This window comes from Oryctolagus cuniculus, chromosome 3, assembly GCF_964237555.1.
Source record: "Oryctolagus cuniculus chromosome 3, mOryCun1.1, whole genome shotgun sequence".
NCBI lineage: Eukaryota > Metazoa > Chordata > Mammalia > Lagomorpha > Leporidae > Oryctolagus > Oryctolagus cuniculus.
Genome location: NC_091434.1, coordinates 90,061,730 through 90,079,127, shown reverse-complemented (window position 1 = coordinate 90,079,127; position 17,398 = coordinate 90,061,730). Strand labels below are relative to the sequence as shown.

Sequence of the window (17,398 nt, the reverse complement as noted above, 5' to 3'; positions counted from 1 at the left end):
CAATTGGGGAGTGAACCAACAGATGGAAGACCTCTCTTTCTCTCTTTCTCTCTCTCTGCCTTTCCTTCTCTCTCTGTGTAACTGACTTTCAAATCAATAAATAAATCTTTAAAACAAAATATAGTGGAAAATGGAATCAACAGATAAATTCAAGTGCAAAAATGTGAAATTAATGCAAACAAGGGGTTTTAAAATAGTTCTTGAAAAATTCATATTATGAAAAATCTATGCATGGATCTCTTTTTTTATGTTAAAATAAACACGTATCTTTTTTTTTTTTTTTGACAGGCAGAATTACAGATAGTGAGAGAGACAGAGAGAAAGGTCTTCCTTCCATTGATTTACTCCCCAAATGGCCGCCATGGCCGCCGCTGCGCCAATCCAAAGCCAGGAGCCAGGTGCTTGCTCCTGGTCTCCCATGTGGGTGCAGGGGTCCAAGCACTTGGGCCATCCTCCACTGCCCTCCCCAGGCCACAGCAGAGAGCTGGACTGGAAGAGGAGCAACTGGGACTAGAACCCGGCACCCATATGGGATGCCAGCACCGCAGGCAGAGGATTAACCAAGTGAGCCATGGCGCTAGCCCCAAACAGGAGTGGACAGTGAGAGAGAGACAGAGAGAAAGGTCTTCCTTTGCCGTTGGTTCACCCTCCAATGGCCGCCACGACTGGTGCGCTGCGGCCGGCTCACCGTGCTGATCCGAAGGCAGGAGCCAGGTGCTTATCCTGGTCTCCCATGTGGGTGCAGGGCCCAAGGACTTGGGCCATCCTCCACTGCACTCCCAGGTCACAGCAGAGAGCTGGCCTGGAAGAGAGGCAACCGGGACTAGAACCCGGTGTGCCGGCGTCGCTAGGTGAAGGATTAGCTTATTGAGCCGTGGCGCAGGCCAAACACGTATCTTTTAATATCATTTTCCCATGAAGGTCTTGAAGTATCCTCATATATCTTTTTTTTTTTTTAAGATTTTATTTATTTATTTGAAAGGTAGAGTTACAGACAGGGAGAAGGAGAAACAGGGAGAAAGGTCTTCCTTCCACAAAGGATTAATCTACTGTGCCACAGCACTGGCCCCTGCCCCATATATCTTAATATATTATATATTCTATTTGTGTATGACATGACTGCACTTACAAATTCTTTCCTAATACAGCAATTCTTTTGTGATTGCTCATGGCACCTACCAGAGTATTCAGGAAATAGTCATTTCTTTGAAACTTTTGTGTTTTTTTTTTTTTGAGGGTAAATGTCTACTTTTTTTTTTCCTGTAAGAGTTATAAAGGATGTTGTCTACTGATTTCCAGTATTTCTTCAATGTATCTCTAGAATAATATAAAGGAAAGATATAATGCTGGTTTCAATGTTTTTTTTTTTCATTTATTATAGAAAAGAAAAAAATTAATGCAGTTGTTTTGTACACATTTAAATTCCATAAAACAAATCCATAGAAATTAGGATACTGTATGCATGCACTTTGCATTTTGTTAAATGTCTTTGTTCACAAAAATAACACCACATTTTTTTCCTTTAAAGCCACTAAAGCAGAGGGAGAACAAAACATGCAGCACTGTACACATTTGCATAGTATATTTCACCCAGCATGCCTTGTTGAATGCTACACATACCTACATAAGAAAAACAAAAGGGGACAAATTATCAAAATAAATAACTAAAATTTAAAGAACGGAAGAAATTGACAAAGACCATTTTTCCCCACTTTGTGGCTGGAAATAGAACAATAGCCTGGGATACAAACAGCCCTCAGAAATAGTCGGGAAAATCTCTTTACATCATTTTGCCGAGTTTATTTTTAGCATGTTTTATATTAAAAAGTTCGTGAATTTTTTATTCCCTCCCACCATCCCTTCAAAAACACTGTTGATGGTTCTTTTAAACTTATATTTCAAAATAGTATATAGTTTAAAACAATTGAAAGAATCCTAGCTGATTTTTTATTGTTGGGACGCCTTTATTGATCATTCTGACTTGAGGCTGTGAAAAATATAAAAAATTTCAAGCATGTCCAATCCTCAGAAGAGCCCTACGAGCTCACTTGCTGTGATGTTTTCTAGTTGTTATTGAAGGAGAGTAACAGAAAATATAGTATGAATCTGATCACAAAACAACATTTAATAACTTTTATGGAAAGGAATAAAATAAATTACATCCACAGATTGCAAGGCTATGAAATAAATTGCTGGAAATTTATCAAGCATCAAGTTAAAAAGATGGTAGATGAAATAAATCTGATAAAACCTAGAGCTAAATCTAAATACTTCTAAGAAATATGACTGCCAGATTTAACAGTGGATTTTGTTGTTGTAAGTTTGTGCTATAACAAATGTGCTTCTTTCTCCTTGATCTATTTTCATATTATTGGCAAAATATATACTTTGTATAATTTTGTACTGTACATATATATTTTTGCTACATTATTTTTCTACTGCTAATGCAGATTAGAAATAACAACATAGGTTTATTTTGGCAATAAAATGCTTTCCTTTTAATAACATCCCAGAAAATATTGTAAGGCATATGAAAAATAGTATGCAATAATATAGCATCAGTGATCCCGCATCTTTAATACATCCCTTTATGCATACAGAGTTCACACTGATTTCAGTTAAAAATGTGTGAAAGTGGCATGCAGTAGGGCGAGAGAAGCCCCTACGTAAATAGAGACGTAGCCATTTGTAGAGAAATTTAAGTGTTCAAAACATAACTGAGAACACTTACAAAGTGTTGAAATCTAGAGGCCAGTCATTTTTGGTTCTTAGAGGGTTCTCATTTTAACTCCTTATAATATTCAAATGAGGAAGAATCAATGAATTCCCCAAACCACTTTAAGTTCATTGGTAATATTTTCTACCATATTTCTGCAGACATTTTAAATCCATCAAAAGAAATCAAGTTTCATATGTGATGTGACTCCTCATCCCACTGCTGTTCACTTTTATTTACGTTTTTTCATGGCAAGTAGAAGTTACAGCCCTTACTAAAAATTATCCGATGAGATACTTTCTCATCATCTCATAATATCCCTCAGTTACATGAAGTATTTGGGATTAACTAGATAGACATGGTTGCTATCAGAGGATGGATTTCACTTAAGACAGACTATTTTCATAAAAGCTCTAAAAAGTAATTTTTGAATGCTGTAGTTCTGTCCATATCAACCAGTTTTATTGTTTTGACTAACTTGATTGCTTAAATCAACAAGAAAAAAAAGTTAACCTTATTGTCTGACAGCTGTTGTATTTAGTTTTGATCCTCACTATCATTTAAAAGGGGAGTACTTTTCTCTGTGTCTTGGACACAGCCTCAGTAAGTAAGTTAGTGGCAGTTATGGTATGGACAGTATTTAAAGGTATGAGGAACTAATGAAATGGATTTTGATATATAATTTCCTATAAAGTTTGTATTCATGTAGTCATTCAAGGATGAGATTCATATAATGAAAATTATAAACCAACATGAAGCATTGTCATAGACAAAGGCAGAAATAGGAAAGGAATAAGGGATACATAAGCATTTATTGGAAACAATGACAGAAGTTTGTTCCAATTACATGGGAGTCCACAATAATGCATAGCCTTACCCAGTAAATGGCTAAGTCATGCTGTGGGTGTCCACGGGAGAAGTCAAGGACAACAAAATTTGAATCTGTAAACCAGCTGCGGTTTTACAAGTCTCTGGACCTACTCTGTTTTGGACTTAGAGCTATAAATTCTAACAAGCTACATGGAAAGGCAATTCCTTTGCAGTTTGTTTTGTTCCCTGTGATAACTTATTTGTTGAATTGATCTTGCTTTATGATAAACGGTGAACCAATTCAAAGAAAACTTCACCAGCGTGGAAGAAATGAAAGGAAGACAACATTTTGGAAAGAGATTATAATCTAAAGGGAAGGCATATTTGAACACTTTATGCAATTAGCTTTGCAGCAGGGTCAGCAGTAATAGTAATAAATTTCATTACTACTTATTGACAAGAGTTTTCCCTTTAAAGACAGATTGTCTTTTCTAGAGAAGAGGTAGTGTAAGTGTCAATATATAGGGCAACTTCTATAGTATTAGAATTTTTTTTTAGCAAATATGAAAATAAACTTATATAACTAAGAAAATACACTAACATGCAAATTAAGATTGCCTAGAACATTCTTAAGTGACATCCTGGGTCTCAATATCATTTTGTGATATGTTCACTTAAAGAGTCAAATTTGCAAACCATCTTTTGGCATAATTTCCTTAGCTCACTCTCTTTCACTGCCCCCACTTCCTGTTGTGAATTTTAAGGCCCCCACACAAAAGACAAGTTCAAGTATGCAGGTATGAAAAGAAGTTAACATTCCAAAAATACATTTTGCAAACAACAACAATAATAAATAACAAATGAAAGGAAAAATAATTGTCTTGGAATTTGTTTCACATTTTTAAAAATTCATTTCATTAAGGACTGAATGCAATGACTTGTATAGTTACAAAATTAAGACTCTTATTAAGAAAGAACATCATTCTAAATTAACAATTTCAACCTTCTTTCCAATAGAACTGTTTAAAGATAAGAGCAAATCATCAGTCACTTATAAGCACTTCTAAGTGTTGCTTTAAATATTGGTGTAAACAAGACACATTGTTTATTGTAATATTGGAGTCACATTATAGCCTTTAGAAGTAACATCATGATCGACAAATTCTTCCTTTTTCTAGGACTAGGTTTTACATTGGCATGTGAGTATACATGGTTAAATGTCTGCTCATTGGAATTACAGAATTCTGTGTGGTTTATACTACAAGTTAAAACAGCCTCAAAACGTTTTATGACTTGTTTCTTCCGCTTATAATCATTTGCTATTTAAAAAGAATTAAAAAAATATTTGTAGAATGCATACTTTCCAAAGGTACTTGGTATGCTTGGCGAAAATAAAACTTTCCATTTAATATATATCTGGATTTCACTACCATTTACACAATAAACTCTAAGGCTTAAAAAAAGGAAGATGTATATTTCTTACTCAGTCAGAGAAGATAAACTTATTACAGAATGGAGGGGAAAGAATATGCCAAATTAAAGTAAAATTTTAAACATATTCATCAAGAAAATATACATTATACCCTTTCCAAGATTATTAGCTTTTGAATAAGAATGCAAAGCAAAACAAGTATGGACACTCGATGGTAAGTGATAGGTCGGTTTTGTGCACAGATACTGAATGGGCCTCTGTCTTTACCAGCATGGCATGGAAGACTAGAAACAAGGCTTTGAGAGGCCTTTCGAAATAAGTGACTTTTTTAAAAAAAGTTGAAAGAAGTTGGTAATCTTGTTAACTAGGAAATATATGTAAATGCTGTTATAGCTACCTGCCATAAAATGTATATATCGTAAAGTATTTAAATGACCAAATTGCTAATGCTACTACAGAAAAAGCTGAACAGCTGTCTAGCCTAAATTTATACACCTTGGTGCACTCTTTGCAATTAAATACTTTAATGCACACAAACAAGAAACCAGTAAAGCATATAGAAAAATGTTTTGGCTAATGTTTTCTTTCTCATGCAAATATGTGCTATACATGTAATAAATATATTTTTGTTTGCTGGAAAATGCTCTTCTGTGTTCTAACAAAGTATTTAGTAATGGCAGGTTATATGTTTGTTTAAGTGTCTAATGGATACAGCTCTTTTAAATGTCTTAACTAAAAGTTCTGTTAGCTTCACTAGGTGACAAAAGAACCTCACAAGCCAGGTATCACATGTTAACTTTTAAAATTTACTGAGCCCATGTTTTGTAATTATATCAAATGTTTGAGATGTCTTACAGAATTATAGGCATCCTCATTATTAGCTAAACAGGTTCATGATGGGGTACACATGGTGAACACGAGGGGCAGGCACATAGAGAGGTCATAAGGGGATTCAAGATATGGATAACTAACTAAAGAACATGGAACCTATCTTCATGGTCAGGGAAATTATTGAACTGGTGCATGCTTTGAGAGCCTAAGTATTGAAAGGCTTGGATGATAAAAATTATTTTTTGTTTTCAAAGTAGGCTCCAAGACATGTACCAGTAAAAACCAACTTTATGCTGGGTCCTACTGGGTTTTTAGAGAATGCATGCATGTAGAGACATTTATGTATTGTATAAAAGGGTCAATTGAAATCATTTCTTAAATCATAGTGAATCTAAGGCTTCCTTTGGAGACACAGGTCATCAATTCCATAATTAGAGCCATTGGGAAAACTGTGAAGACTTAGTAGGGGAAGACTCTCTAATGTTCATTAGAAATAAGGCAAATCAATCTCCAAATTCTTTATAATCCTCTGCATTAAAATCTGTGATTTTATTAAACAAATATATTCTGAATCTATAAGTTTACTTTTTAATGCAAGATTTTCAATTGATCACTTGTTTTAATGTCTTTTAATTGGCCATTTTGTGAGAAGACAACTTTCAATATCAAAGTTACCTCCGGTAAAACAAAAGTCCTTCACATGATTTAAAGAATTTGGTGAAGGCCTAGCACATTCAGATAATCAAGACAGACACTGCAGGAAGCCATAGAAAGACACTCAATTGTGTTGGCGGGAAAGACTGACCCCATGTTTGTGTTAGGTGGGACAGATGACTTTCCACCCGGAGATGCTAGCTTTGCACTCAGGAGCACATGGACCACATCCTTGCTCTCTGACTGCAGATTCCTGGATGCATGTAATTGTGCTTAGATTGATTAAAGGGGAAACAACACCCCATTTTCCATTTCATACAGAAAGCAATGCTTGGGCTTTTCTTTAGTATTCTCTCTCACTTAATCCTGACTAAATTTTTAAGTTTTTTTTTTTTTTTTTTTTTTGCCAACTTCAAATGTGCTAACAGTACTGACTAAACAAAAAAGCAAAACACTCTGAATACAACAGCTGTGCCAGGAGAGAAATAAAAATATTAAAATCTGAGGAGACTACAATATATAATTTCTGCATTAAGATTTCTGAGATTTTTTTGGCACTATCAATACATTTGGTAGGTAAGTTTGAAAAGCCATCTGGCAACATTAACGTGTTAAAATGTTTATACATTCCAACATTAAGAATAATTTAGCTTCCAGCAAATAAATATCATACCTGGTTTTGGCTTCTATTGGCATTTTGATTTTTTTATTAATTATCCTTTTTTTTCAGATTTTTCAACTGATTGCAACATGCTCAAGTAGACTTTCTAGTCAATTCACCCAAATTCCAACAGGAATTGGTTTATAAATTGGTTCCAACTGGAACTGGTCATTTGGAATTTCCAGCATGGGAAATTATTATTTTATATGTGCCTTGATAAGTACCCTAAATTACAAATTGATGTGTCTAAATCTATGAAGAAAACAAAAGGTACTGTTATCATGTAAATGTTTCACTTAAAAATATCTATATGACTGGGCATCTAATATCCGTCTAGCATTAAGGGCATAATGTACATTTTGTTTGTTTTTGCCCCTTACTTAGCATCAAATGACAACAGCCCATAAGCACAGCAGTTCTGTGCTGGCTTGCCAAGGTAAGATGATTGAGTTATCCTAGCAGTGCTATGGCAGACTGTCAACAGATGAGTATGTTTTAGTTTCAGCAGACTCAGAGCCTGTGTCGAGAGTCATGGCTATATCCCCCAGGTGATCCTCGGTTCCGATGGGGTTTGTAAGCGTCCTGGTAGGAGTCGGGGTAATCTTCTTCCACAAGAGGGTAATGATCTCGGCTATGCTGGGAACTGGAAGACAATCGGTTCCTACTCTTCCGAGCCCTTTCATTGTGATAATTTTCATCAGAGGTCATTAGACTTCGTCTTTCAACCGGAGAGTTCTCTGTGGAGTGGTTGCTGTGCCTCATTCGCTGACTCTGGGAATATCAGATAGTTCATCGATTAACATCTGCTTCATCCATCTAAACATGTTAGTGTACGTACAGTAAGATCTGTACAATAAGATGCGAAATATCTGCTTTAATGGTGCATAAACGTCTGTTCAAAACACTGGCCTTATTTATTTGAGACACAGCGTGCAAAGATGCCAGAATATTGACGGTTTATGAATTTAATTACACAGTGCTGTTTGGGTCTACTTCTTACTAAATACGCAGAATTGAAAGTTAGCTATTGAATGGGACTTACTATATTTAGGAAGGCTTAATAATTCCACTTCTATTGCAAAGATGAGGATTATTTTACTGCTGGGAAGGAAGGTTCAGAATAGCACATATTATTTTATTCCTCACTTGAACTCAAAGAATTTTTCTTCTCCCAAAACTACATACTTTATTTTGATCTGGCTGAATGCTCCTTATATCGTTTAAAGATATTTTAATGAAATCGTTAATTGTGTCAACCATAAAGCGATGCATTTGTTTCTGCCTCCTACATCAATGTGAGATTCCCAGCAATATTCTTGCCAAAGGAGCCTGCAGTGGCTATGAAGCCAGCTACCTGATGAGCCTATAAATCTCACTTCAACTGCACTGTCCTGCAAAAATAGTCTTCAGATAAAAACTAAATTCCCCAGATACCATGAACTGAAATCAGTATCTAAAGACATTTATTTGATGACTCAAGAAATGTTACTCAACACTTTCCTCACCGTGGGAAGACACGTATCTACACGTGACCTCCAGCTTAGGGAGTCACCTCACTTAAGGAACAGGATCTGGATGAAACACGGGCCCAGATACATCTCCAAACTGCGTTCAGCCTTACACAGAAGGAAACTCATTGGATGGATCACAGACCATGGCCTTAGCCTCAGCCAGGTTTCTAAACAACTGAGTGCTTATGGTTACCAGGAGAAAGAGGCCACAGGATAAAGGGCACCGCATTGACTCATGAGGGAAACTGGGAGAACCACTCCAGGTGGATGACTTAGGGAGGATGAGTCAATGGTTGTTGCATTCATATACAAAGTGCAGCATTGCTTTTCTACCGATGTTACGAAAGCTTATTGCTTCACACATCCAATTCTCATCCCACAATGTACAGCTCAGAGCCAACCCTAATTAGTCAATCGAAATGTTATGCTCAGATTAGCATACAGGAACAGAAACAAGGCAAAAAATATTCCTGTACATATATACTATACATCACAATAATCCATCCCCCATGTTCATTTCCAGCTTCGAAGGCTAATCATTTATAAGGAATCTTTCCTGCTTACAAAGATGCAATTTTGTAGAGGAGTAATATGGTTATAATAGCATTTCAGAGAATGCCATTTATCTCAGAGTTAACTCTACATGATCTACAATTATGATGATCATTACAACCCATTAAAACAAAACTAGTCATGATATAAGAGAGCTCAACTGACTACATGTCCTCAGTCAGCTGGGGGTTTGGACACATTCCAGCAGCGGCTTGATAAACAGTAAATAGTAATTTAATGTAGAAAGGCAAGATTCACTCTATCGTACTGCCTCTGGCTCCCGACATCTCGTTCTCAGCAAAGGACACTCACCATAGCCATTGCCCAAGGTGGGTCCCTGCTCATTCCCAATAAAACTCAAGGCTCTATCCCTCTTTGCAAACAGAGTGACTCCACTCCTGTTCACATTCTGTGCTGTGCCAAGTACATGAGATGGTAGGTCCAGGCAGAAATAGTGTAGGGCAATCAAAAGGCCGGTGTGCCCCCAAAATATCTTATTAACCAGCCACAATGCCCAAGCCTTCCACACACAAATCTCCACAAGAAGTGCCAGGTAGAAATAATGGACAGCTGCACAGGGTACACAGTAAGTTTCCTGGCAGAGTTTAGACACAGGCAAGATTAATTTACCTAATTATAAATTCACAGACAGCAAATTATAAATTCATAGACAGGTAAACTATAAACTCACAGACAGCAAAATTCTTAGGAAAGGAGCAACTCTCTGGGTAGCACTCTTTGCAATAGCTCATGACTGCATAGCATGTTAGAATTTTTATATAACGTGCACATATGGTTCCCTCCAACACAGTCTCCTAATCAAGTTCACTGTAGAATCTTAACAGTGAGGTTGTAAAAGCACAAGCAAAATGTGGCAGCACCTGTAACCCAGAAATTGCAGTGGGATACGGTGAGAGTGCTGTGGAGCCCAAATTCCTCCCCAGCAACGGGGTCATGGGGGTGCTGCTGGTCGTGTGGGTGGCACGCCAGTACGCCTCGAGGTACTCTCCCAGGTGTTCACACGCATCCTCTAGCTGATTTTCATCCAATATAACATCAAACATTTCCTGAGGGTGACAAGAACATACGTCTTATTCCACTTTGAGTTTCAGGCAATGGAATACAGAAATCCACATAAGGCAGAATAACAGCATTTCTAATATCTAGCAGTTAGTATCAAACTTGCGGGGCTAATTTCAAAGTGAAAAGTTGTACATTTATCCATGTTCAAATATGGTCACTTACATAAACGGAGAATCTCATTAAATATTTGGATTTTTCATTATTATTATTTTTTTGACAGGCAGAGTGGACAGTGAGAGAGACAGAAAGAAAGGTCTTACTTTTCTGTTGGTTCACTCTCCAATGGCCGCCGTGGCTGGGCGCGCTGTGGCCGGTGCACCGCGCTGATCTGAAGCCAGGAGCCAGGTGCTTCTCCTGGTCTCCCATGCGGGTGCAGGGCCCAAGGACTTGGGCCATCCTCCACTGCACTCCCGGGCCACAGCAGAGAGCTGGCCTGGAAGAGGGGCAACCGGGACAGAATCCGGCGCCCCAGGACAAGCGGAGGATTAGCCTAGTGAGCTGCGGCGCCGGCCTGGATTTTTCATTATTTAAAAAGATAAAGATGGGCCGATGCCGCAGCTCACTAGGCTAATCCTCCGCCTTGCGGCACCGGCATACCGGGTTCTAGTCCCGGTTGGGGCGCCGGATTTTGTCCCAGTTGCCCCTCTTCCAGTCCAGCTCTCTGCTGTGGCCAGGGAGTGCAGTGGAGGATGGCCCAGGTACTTGGGCCCTGCACCCCATGGGAGACCAGGAGAAGCACCTGGCTCCTGCCTTCGGATCAGCGCGGTGCGCCGGCCGCAGTGCGCCGGCAGCGGTGGCCATTGGAGGGTGAACCAACGGCAAAGGAAGACCTTTCTCTCTGTCTCTCTCTCTCACTGTCCACTCTGCCTGTCAAAAAAAAAAAAAAAAAACAAAAAATAAAAAATAAATAAAAAAAATCTCTCTCCCTCTGCCTCTCCCCCTCCTTCCCTCCTTCAAATAAATAATCTTAAAAAAAAGATAAAGATGAGGTAAATATAGGCAAAATATGTTAAAAATACATATGTATTCATATCTTTGTTGATATAATCCTGTACAGCTGAATTGTACTCATCTACAAATATGAGAGAAACAAGTTAACAGCACTAAAAAAGGAGTTATAAACGTGTTTGGGAACCAGTGCAGTGGTGTAGTAGGTTTAGCATCTGCCTGCAGCGCTGGCATCCCACATGGGTACTGGTTCGAGTCGTGACTGCTCCAGTTTCATTCCAGTTCCCGGCTGATGGCCTGGGAAAGCAGTAGAAGATGTCCCAAGTGCTTGGGCCCTGCATCTGTGTGGGAGACTTGGAAGAAGCTCCTGGCTCCTGGCTTCAGATCAGCCCAGCTCCAGCTGTTGTGGCCATTTAGGGAGTGAACCAGTGGATGGAAGAGCTCTCTCTCTCTGTCTCTCCCTCTCTCTGTCTATAACTCTGCCTCTCAAGTTAATAAATAAATCTTTAAAAAAAAAGACCCTATCATTGAAATAAACATTTCCTCTCCCAACGTTAACTATGTCAAAGGGTAATACATTTACTTAAACAATTTGTAGCACCCATGTGTGTGGAAAAGGACTTTGCCACCCAGGGTGCATGTTAGCAGGAAGCTGGAATCAGAAGCAGATATGACTTGAGCCTAAGCATTCTGACATGGTGTCCCAAGCAGCCCCTCAACAGCTACATCAAATACCCTCCCTTTTATTGAAAAATTTGACCCTAAATCGCAAATCAGTTTGAAGGTATTTGGAGTAGGATCAGGAAAAAAATGACTTCAGTCTAAATTGACTCAGGTGGGAGAAGACTCAGCTGATGCACCTGGAAAATAGAAAGCTGCTTCCCTCAAGAATATTTATTATATTTCACATGATTTTTTTTTGTATATTTATTGATTCATAAAATACTGACTCACTACCAATGTAGTGCTAAGCACCATGGGGGTACAGCGGTCCAAAGGGTATGCAGTGGTTAAGAAAACAGACATCATTCTAGGCTCAAGAAGCCTGCAGCCTGTGGGGAGGTAGCATTAAAATCTAGAACAACCCACGTCACACTGAGACCTTCGTTCAGAACAATGGTGGCAGTGAGCAGTCCCGGTAATGTCAGGGGCTGAGGCCTACAGTTCTACATTTAGAAAGAGGCCTGGGAGACATGTGAAACCTGAGCTTATGAGGAAAGGGAAATTATGAGTAAGTCAAGGAGGGAAGAGAAGAAAACAGATAAAGAGAAGCAGAGTCACAAAGACAGATAGTGACCCTATGGCCAGTGAGAGATGGGGCAAATCATTAGCTCCTAAAGGGTCAGTCAACGCATCTCCTTAACAATCAATACCGGTTTTCCACTACAGTAGCCCAAGAGAGTTTCTTGTCTCCTACAGTCAAAAGCCTCCCTTCTCAGTTACCATAAGTTGTCAAGAGTTACATATACAGAATCTGAGAATTGTCCAAATGTTCTGATAGTGGCATTGCAGCGCTGACTCCAGAGGGACAACAGGCCAAAGAAAGGAGACGGCAACACTGGCAGATAGGACCCCTCCTGCAACCATTCCAGGCTCGTGGTTTTCAGAAATTCTAGGCTCTATGTGATTTGGAGTCCAATTACTTAAAAAAATTTTTTTGGAAGGCAGAGCTACAGAGAGAGAGGAAGTGAGAGAAAAAGAGTGTCAACTCTTCTACCCATGTCCCCAAATGCCTGCAACAGCCAGGCCTGGGCTAGGCTGAAAGCAGGAGCCCAGAACTCCCCCCAGGTCTCCCATGTGGGTGGTGGGGACCCATCTACTTTAGCCGTCTCTTGGTTCCTCCCAGGGTGTGCATTAGCAGGACTCTGGATAGGAAGCAGAGCAGTTGGGACTTAAACCAGGCACTCTCATATGGGATGTGGGCGTCCTAAACAGCGTCTCAACCACTGTGTCTCAATGCCTGTGCCTGTTTATACCACTCCATCTGTGTTCACAGCGATCATTGGTAAATAGGTCTCATTCTATAAAGTGACTTTAGTCTCAACAAATCATTTTCTTGCTTTCATCAAGTCCCCAGTTAGAAAATCCTCCAAGTCTAGCTGGCTGGCTGGATGCTGATGGTCACAGTCAGGACTACAGAAGCCAGGTGGGACGAAACTAGGGAAACGGCATCGGCCGCAGGGATGTTATTTGGATGTGGCTTTAACCTATTTGGCTGTTCTGCACGTTACATTGTCATTGTTGTCATCACAATTAAACACATGTTTAATTCCAAGAAATTTTAATGAAACACTTCTCTTTGCCAATGCACAGAATTTATATGCAGCAGCACTTGGCTGCTTGCTTATGCCTTTGATCATTTCTAGGAAACTATGCTTTTGCATAAAAGACAGCTACAGGGATGGAAGATGATTCGAAACTGCTTTTAGGCTTTCAGAAGCACACAGAAAAGCAAATTTCAGCTTCTGAATGAACACTGACATATGTGTCTTATTTTCAACTAGGAAGAATTTCACAGTCTGCATATCTGTGACAATTTCTCTTTGTAACTGTTTAGGAAATAACACATCTGAATAGACCAGAGTGCTAGAAAATCAGTTTAAGAGAAAAAAAATAATTATACAAGAAATTAAAAGAGAAGCAACCCAATGAATTATACAAACCAGATTTGCTAATTTTTCATAAACTTGAAGATTCTAATTTATGTCAGCTCCTTATTATGCAATATGTGTCCAAGGTGTAGGACATAGATGCACAGAGGTATTTAGTCAGGAAAAGTCTCAGGCAGGAAGCAGTTTCCCAGTCAGTGACGCCACACCCTTGGAGGCAGCCCAATGTGAGGTTAGGAAGGAGGTGTTGGGGTGCAGTGGGTTGGGCCACTGGGTTGATGTCCACATCCCATATGGGAGTGTGGTTTGAGTCCTGGTTATGCAATTTCTGATCCAGCTCCCTGCTAATGCTCCTGGGAAGCAGGGGATAAATGCCCAAGAACTTGGATCCCTGTCACCTATGTGGGAGACCTGGATGGAGTTCCTGGCTTTTGGCTTTGGCCTGGTCCAGTCTCAGCTGTTGCAAACATTTGGAGAGTGAACCAGTGGATGGAAGATCTTTCTCTGTTTCTCTCTCTCTCTCTCTCTCTCTCTTTCTCTCTAGCTTTCAAATAAAGTAAAATTAAAAAAAAAAAAAAACAAGCGAATAAATAAATAAAAAGGACCTCTTTTCAAAGCGTGCCAGAGCAAACCCCTCGGGCATTCTAAAATGGGATATTTTCTTCACCTGAGGTCGACAGAAATAGTGTAGCTGCCACAGCAAACAAGTAGTGAACAGAAATCAAAACACATAATCAAAAACTCAGGCACAGGCTCAAGTACTTGGGTCCTTGTCACCTATGTGGACGACTGGACAGTTCCTAGCTCCCGGCTTTGGTCTGACCCAGCATTGGCTGTTGTAGGAATTTGGAGAGTGAAATGAAAACAGCAGATGAAAACTTTGTCTCTCTCTCTCTCTCTTTCTCCCTCTGCCTTTTTAAAACAAAATGAAAACAAAAAATTTCAAAAAAAAATCATTAGACTTCTTTTCTGGATAAGCTCTTTCAGAATTGAAAATTAAAGCACTGGACATAGCCAAGTGTGAAAGACAGGGGATTGGATTTTTGCAAACTCTCCCATGGTATATGATTGTTTTACATTTATCAGTTGTGCCCAGATAAAATCTCCTGGAGGGCATCTTTCCTATTTCTAAGTGGGAAAAAGAAACAACAGGGTGAGCATACTTTCATTATTTTGCTGCTATTGAAATATAGAGACCTTGAAACTGCCACCATAAAAAAAAAAAAAAAAAGATTGACGCTAATGCCATTCATTAAAAGAAAACAGCAGAATGGGACCATACATGATCCTAATTATAAAAGAACCAATCACTGTTTCTTTCATACCAAAACTTCACTCTTCATATTATTAAATCTTTTGAGGTTCTGAGCACTTAACTCACTGGTCAACGAGTGACAGGAAACTTGACTCTAAGGCAAAGGGCTGTGGGGTGGGGGGAAGAGGGGAGGAGTTAAAGATCTAGGAGGTCTTACAGGGATAAAGGAATGTCACCAATAGTATGGGGATCTTGTAGTTATTCTGTCAGTTTTCACTTTAATAACAGAAAAGACAATCACAACTCTTGCCACTAAATGGGTGGGAGTCAGGAGGAGGCAAAGAATATGGTGATTTTGTTCCCTTCTAGCTCCTCTCTGTTTGTGACATTCATGATGAACTCAAACATGTTTTCTTCTCCTTACCCCTTGATCCCATCAATTCTTATTCTTCAAAGGTTATCATAACATCTGTCAGTGTAATTATCTACAGAAAAAGCACCCAGTGCTTTTGTCAAATTCAAATTATTCCGATGTGCTACTCACAGCATTGGTTGGAATGAACTCTACCTAACTCTCTGTATCCAAGTTGGGTGGCTGAAATCCCTGGAAAGGGTGCAGTCTCCTTTGGACTGAGAAACTAGATCCCAGGTGGCCTTGTTTCATGAAGGGAACACCCACAATTGATTCCTCCCTTTGTCAAAAGCACTGTGAGGAATTAATCAATGGACATCCAGGAAGTTTGCAGTAATGAATGCACCAATGGGGAGAACACTTCAAATAGACGAGTGAATCTACACAATTCTAAATAATTTAATTAAAATTACTGCAAAAGGGCAGGGGAAAATCACTGCATGAGAGCAATACAATCAAGGGTACTGGGTGCTCTGGTTCTTCCTTCAGAGTACTTGTGTGTAGTAGAATCAATCTGAGTCCATTCAGCAATGGGAAATAAAGGGTGACAGTTGAGAACACTACAGTTACTGTAATGTTAGAGACCAGAGAGCCATCAATGTCATTTTACACAGCACAAAGAGCCATAGGGTCAGCTCCTGATAACACAAACGAGTTGTAACAAAGTAGGATTAAGGAATTACATTTCTTTTACATATTCATCTACTTTTCTTACCACGCAGTATGCAGCTCTCTTTACCATAGTACTGGGGCAATGGAACTCATCATTCTTAAAAAGTACTATTTTCAACTTGTCTTACAGGGAAAAAGATACGAACACTTGGAAGAAGCAAAATGAAATCTACATACATATGAAATATGTAAAAAAATCCTGTACATATGGAGTATAGGTGTATATTGGAAATACAGGCTCATGATGGGCATGTAAAAATAAATAAGAAAGTATGAGTAGGGATTTTGGGTCCTGGTCCCATTGGCCTTTTTTTTAAATCTGTATCCTCTATGACTCCAGACTGAGCAATGAGAGGAAACTTTTTCTTCTTCTAAAGTAGAACTGCCCAGTAACCCATCCTCCCACCTCATTTTTCTGTCTGTAGGAGATTAAAAATGGCTACAAAGGTGCTGGCACTGTGGTGCAGCGGGTTATGCTGCTGTTTCAGATGCTGGCATCCCATATTAGATTTCTGATTTGACTTCCAGTTGTTCTGCCTACAATCTTGCTTCTCACTAACATGCCTGGGAAGGCAGTGGAAGACAGCCAAGTATTTGGGACTCTGCCACCCATTTGGAGACCTGGATGGAGTTCTTGTCTCCTGGCTTTGGCCTGGCCCAGACCAAACTGCTGTTGTCATTTGGGGGAGTGAATCAGTATAGCAAAGATCTCTCTGGGGGCCAGCGCTGTGGTGCAGTGGGTTAAAGCCCTTGCCTGCAGCACCAGCATCCCTTATGGGTGCTGATTCGAGTCGTGGCTGCTCCACTTCCAATCCAGCTCTTGCTAAGGCCTGGGAAAGCAGTAGAAGATGGCCCAAGTCTTTGGGCCCCTACAGCCATGTGGGAGACCTGGAAGGAGATCCTGGTTCATGGCTTCGGATCAGCTCAGATCTGGCTGTCATTTGGGAAGTGAACCAGTAGATGGAAGATCTCTCTCTCTCTCTCCAGCTCCACCGCTCTCTGTAACTCTTTCAAATAAATAAATCTTTTTTTTAAAAAAAGATCTCTCTATCTCTGTGTATGTGTGACTCTGCCTTTAAAATAAACAATAAAGAAATCTTTTTTAATTACCATAAATTCTTTGGTATTGTTTGCATCAACACAGAGAGTTATGTCCCTTCTCCTTGCATCTGGGCAGCCTCAGTGACCGTTTTGCTGAACAGGATGCTATGGAAGTGATGCTGTGCTAGTATCTAAACCCATGCCTTCAGAG

The 17,398-nt window shown here is 39.5% G+C and overlaps 1 protein-coding gene across 9 annotated transcripts in view; it reads right to left on the bottom strand.

Moving 5' to 3' along the window:
• Positions 1-6,798: 6,798 nt before the first annotated feature.
• The window catches only part of CACNB4 (calcium voltage-gated channel auxiliary subunit beta 4), a 287,912-nt gene continuing 277,312 nt past the window's right edge, over positions 6,799-17,398 (bottom strand). For 8 of the 9 annotated variants that reach the window (XM_051848622.2, XM_051848629.2, XM_051848623.2 and 5 more), the window contains 2 exons: positions 10,049-10,234; positions 6,799-7,875 (listed from right to left, as the gene is read on the bottom strand). In XM_051848622.2, the coding sequence (XP_051704582.1) occupies positions 7,615-7,875; positions 10,049-10,234 (447 nt within the window). In that variant the 3' untranslated portion in view covers positions 6,799-7,614. The remainder of the gene's footprint in view (positions 7,876-10,048; positions 10,235-17,398) is intronic. The other variant, XM_051848628.2, reaches the window with a different exon arrangement.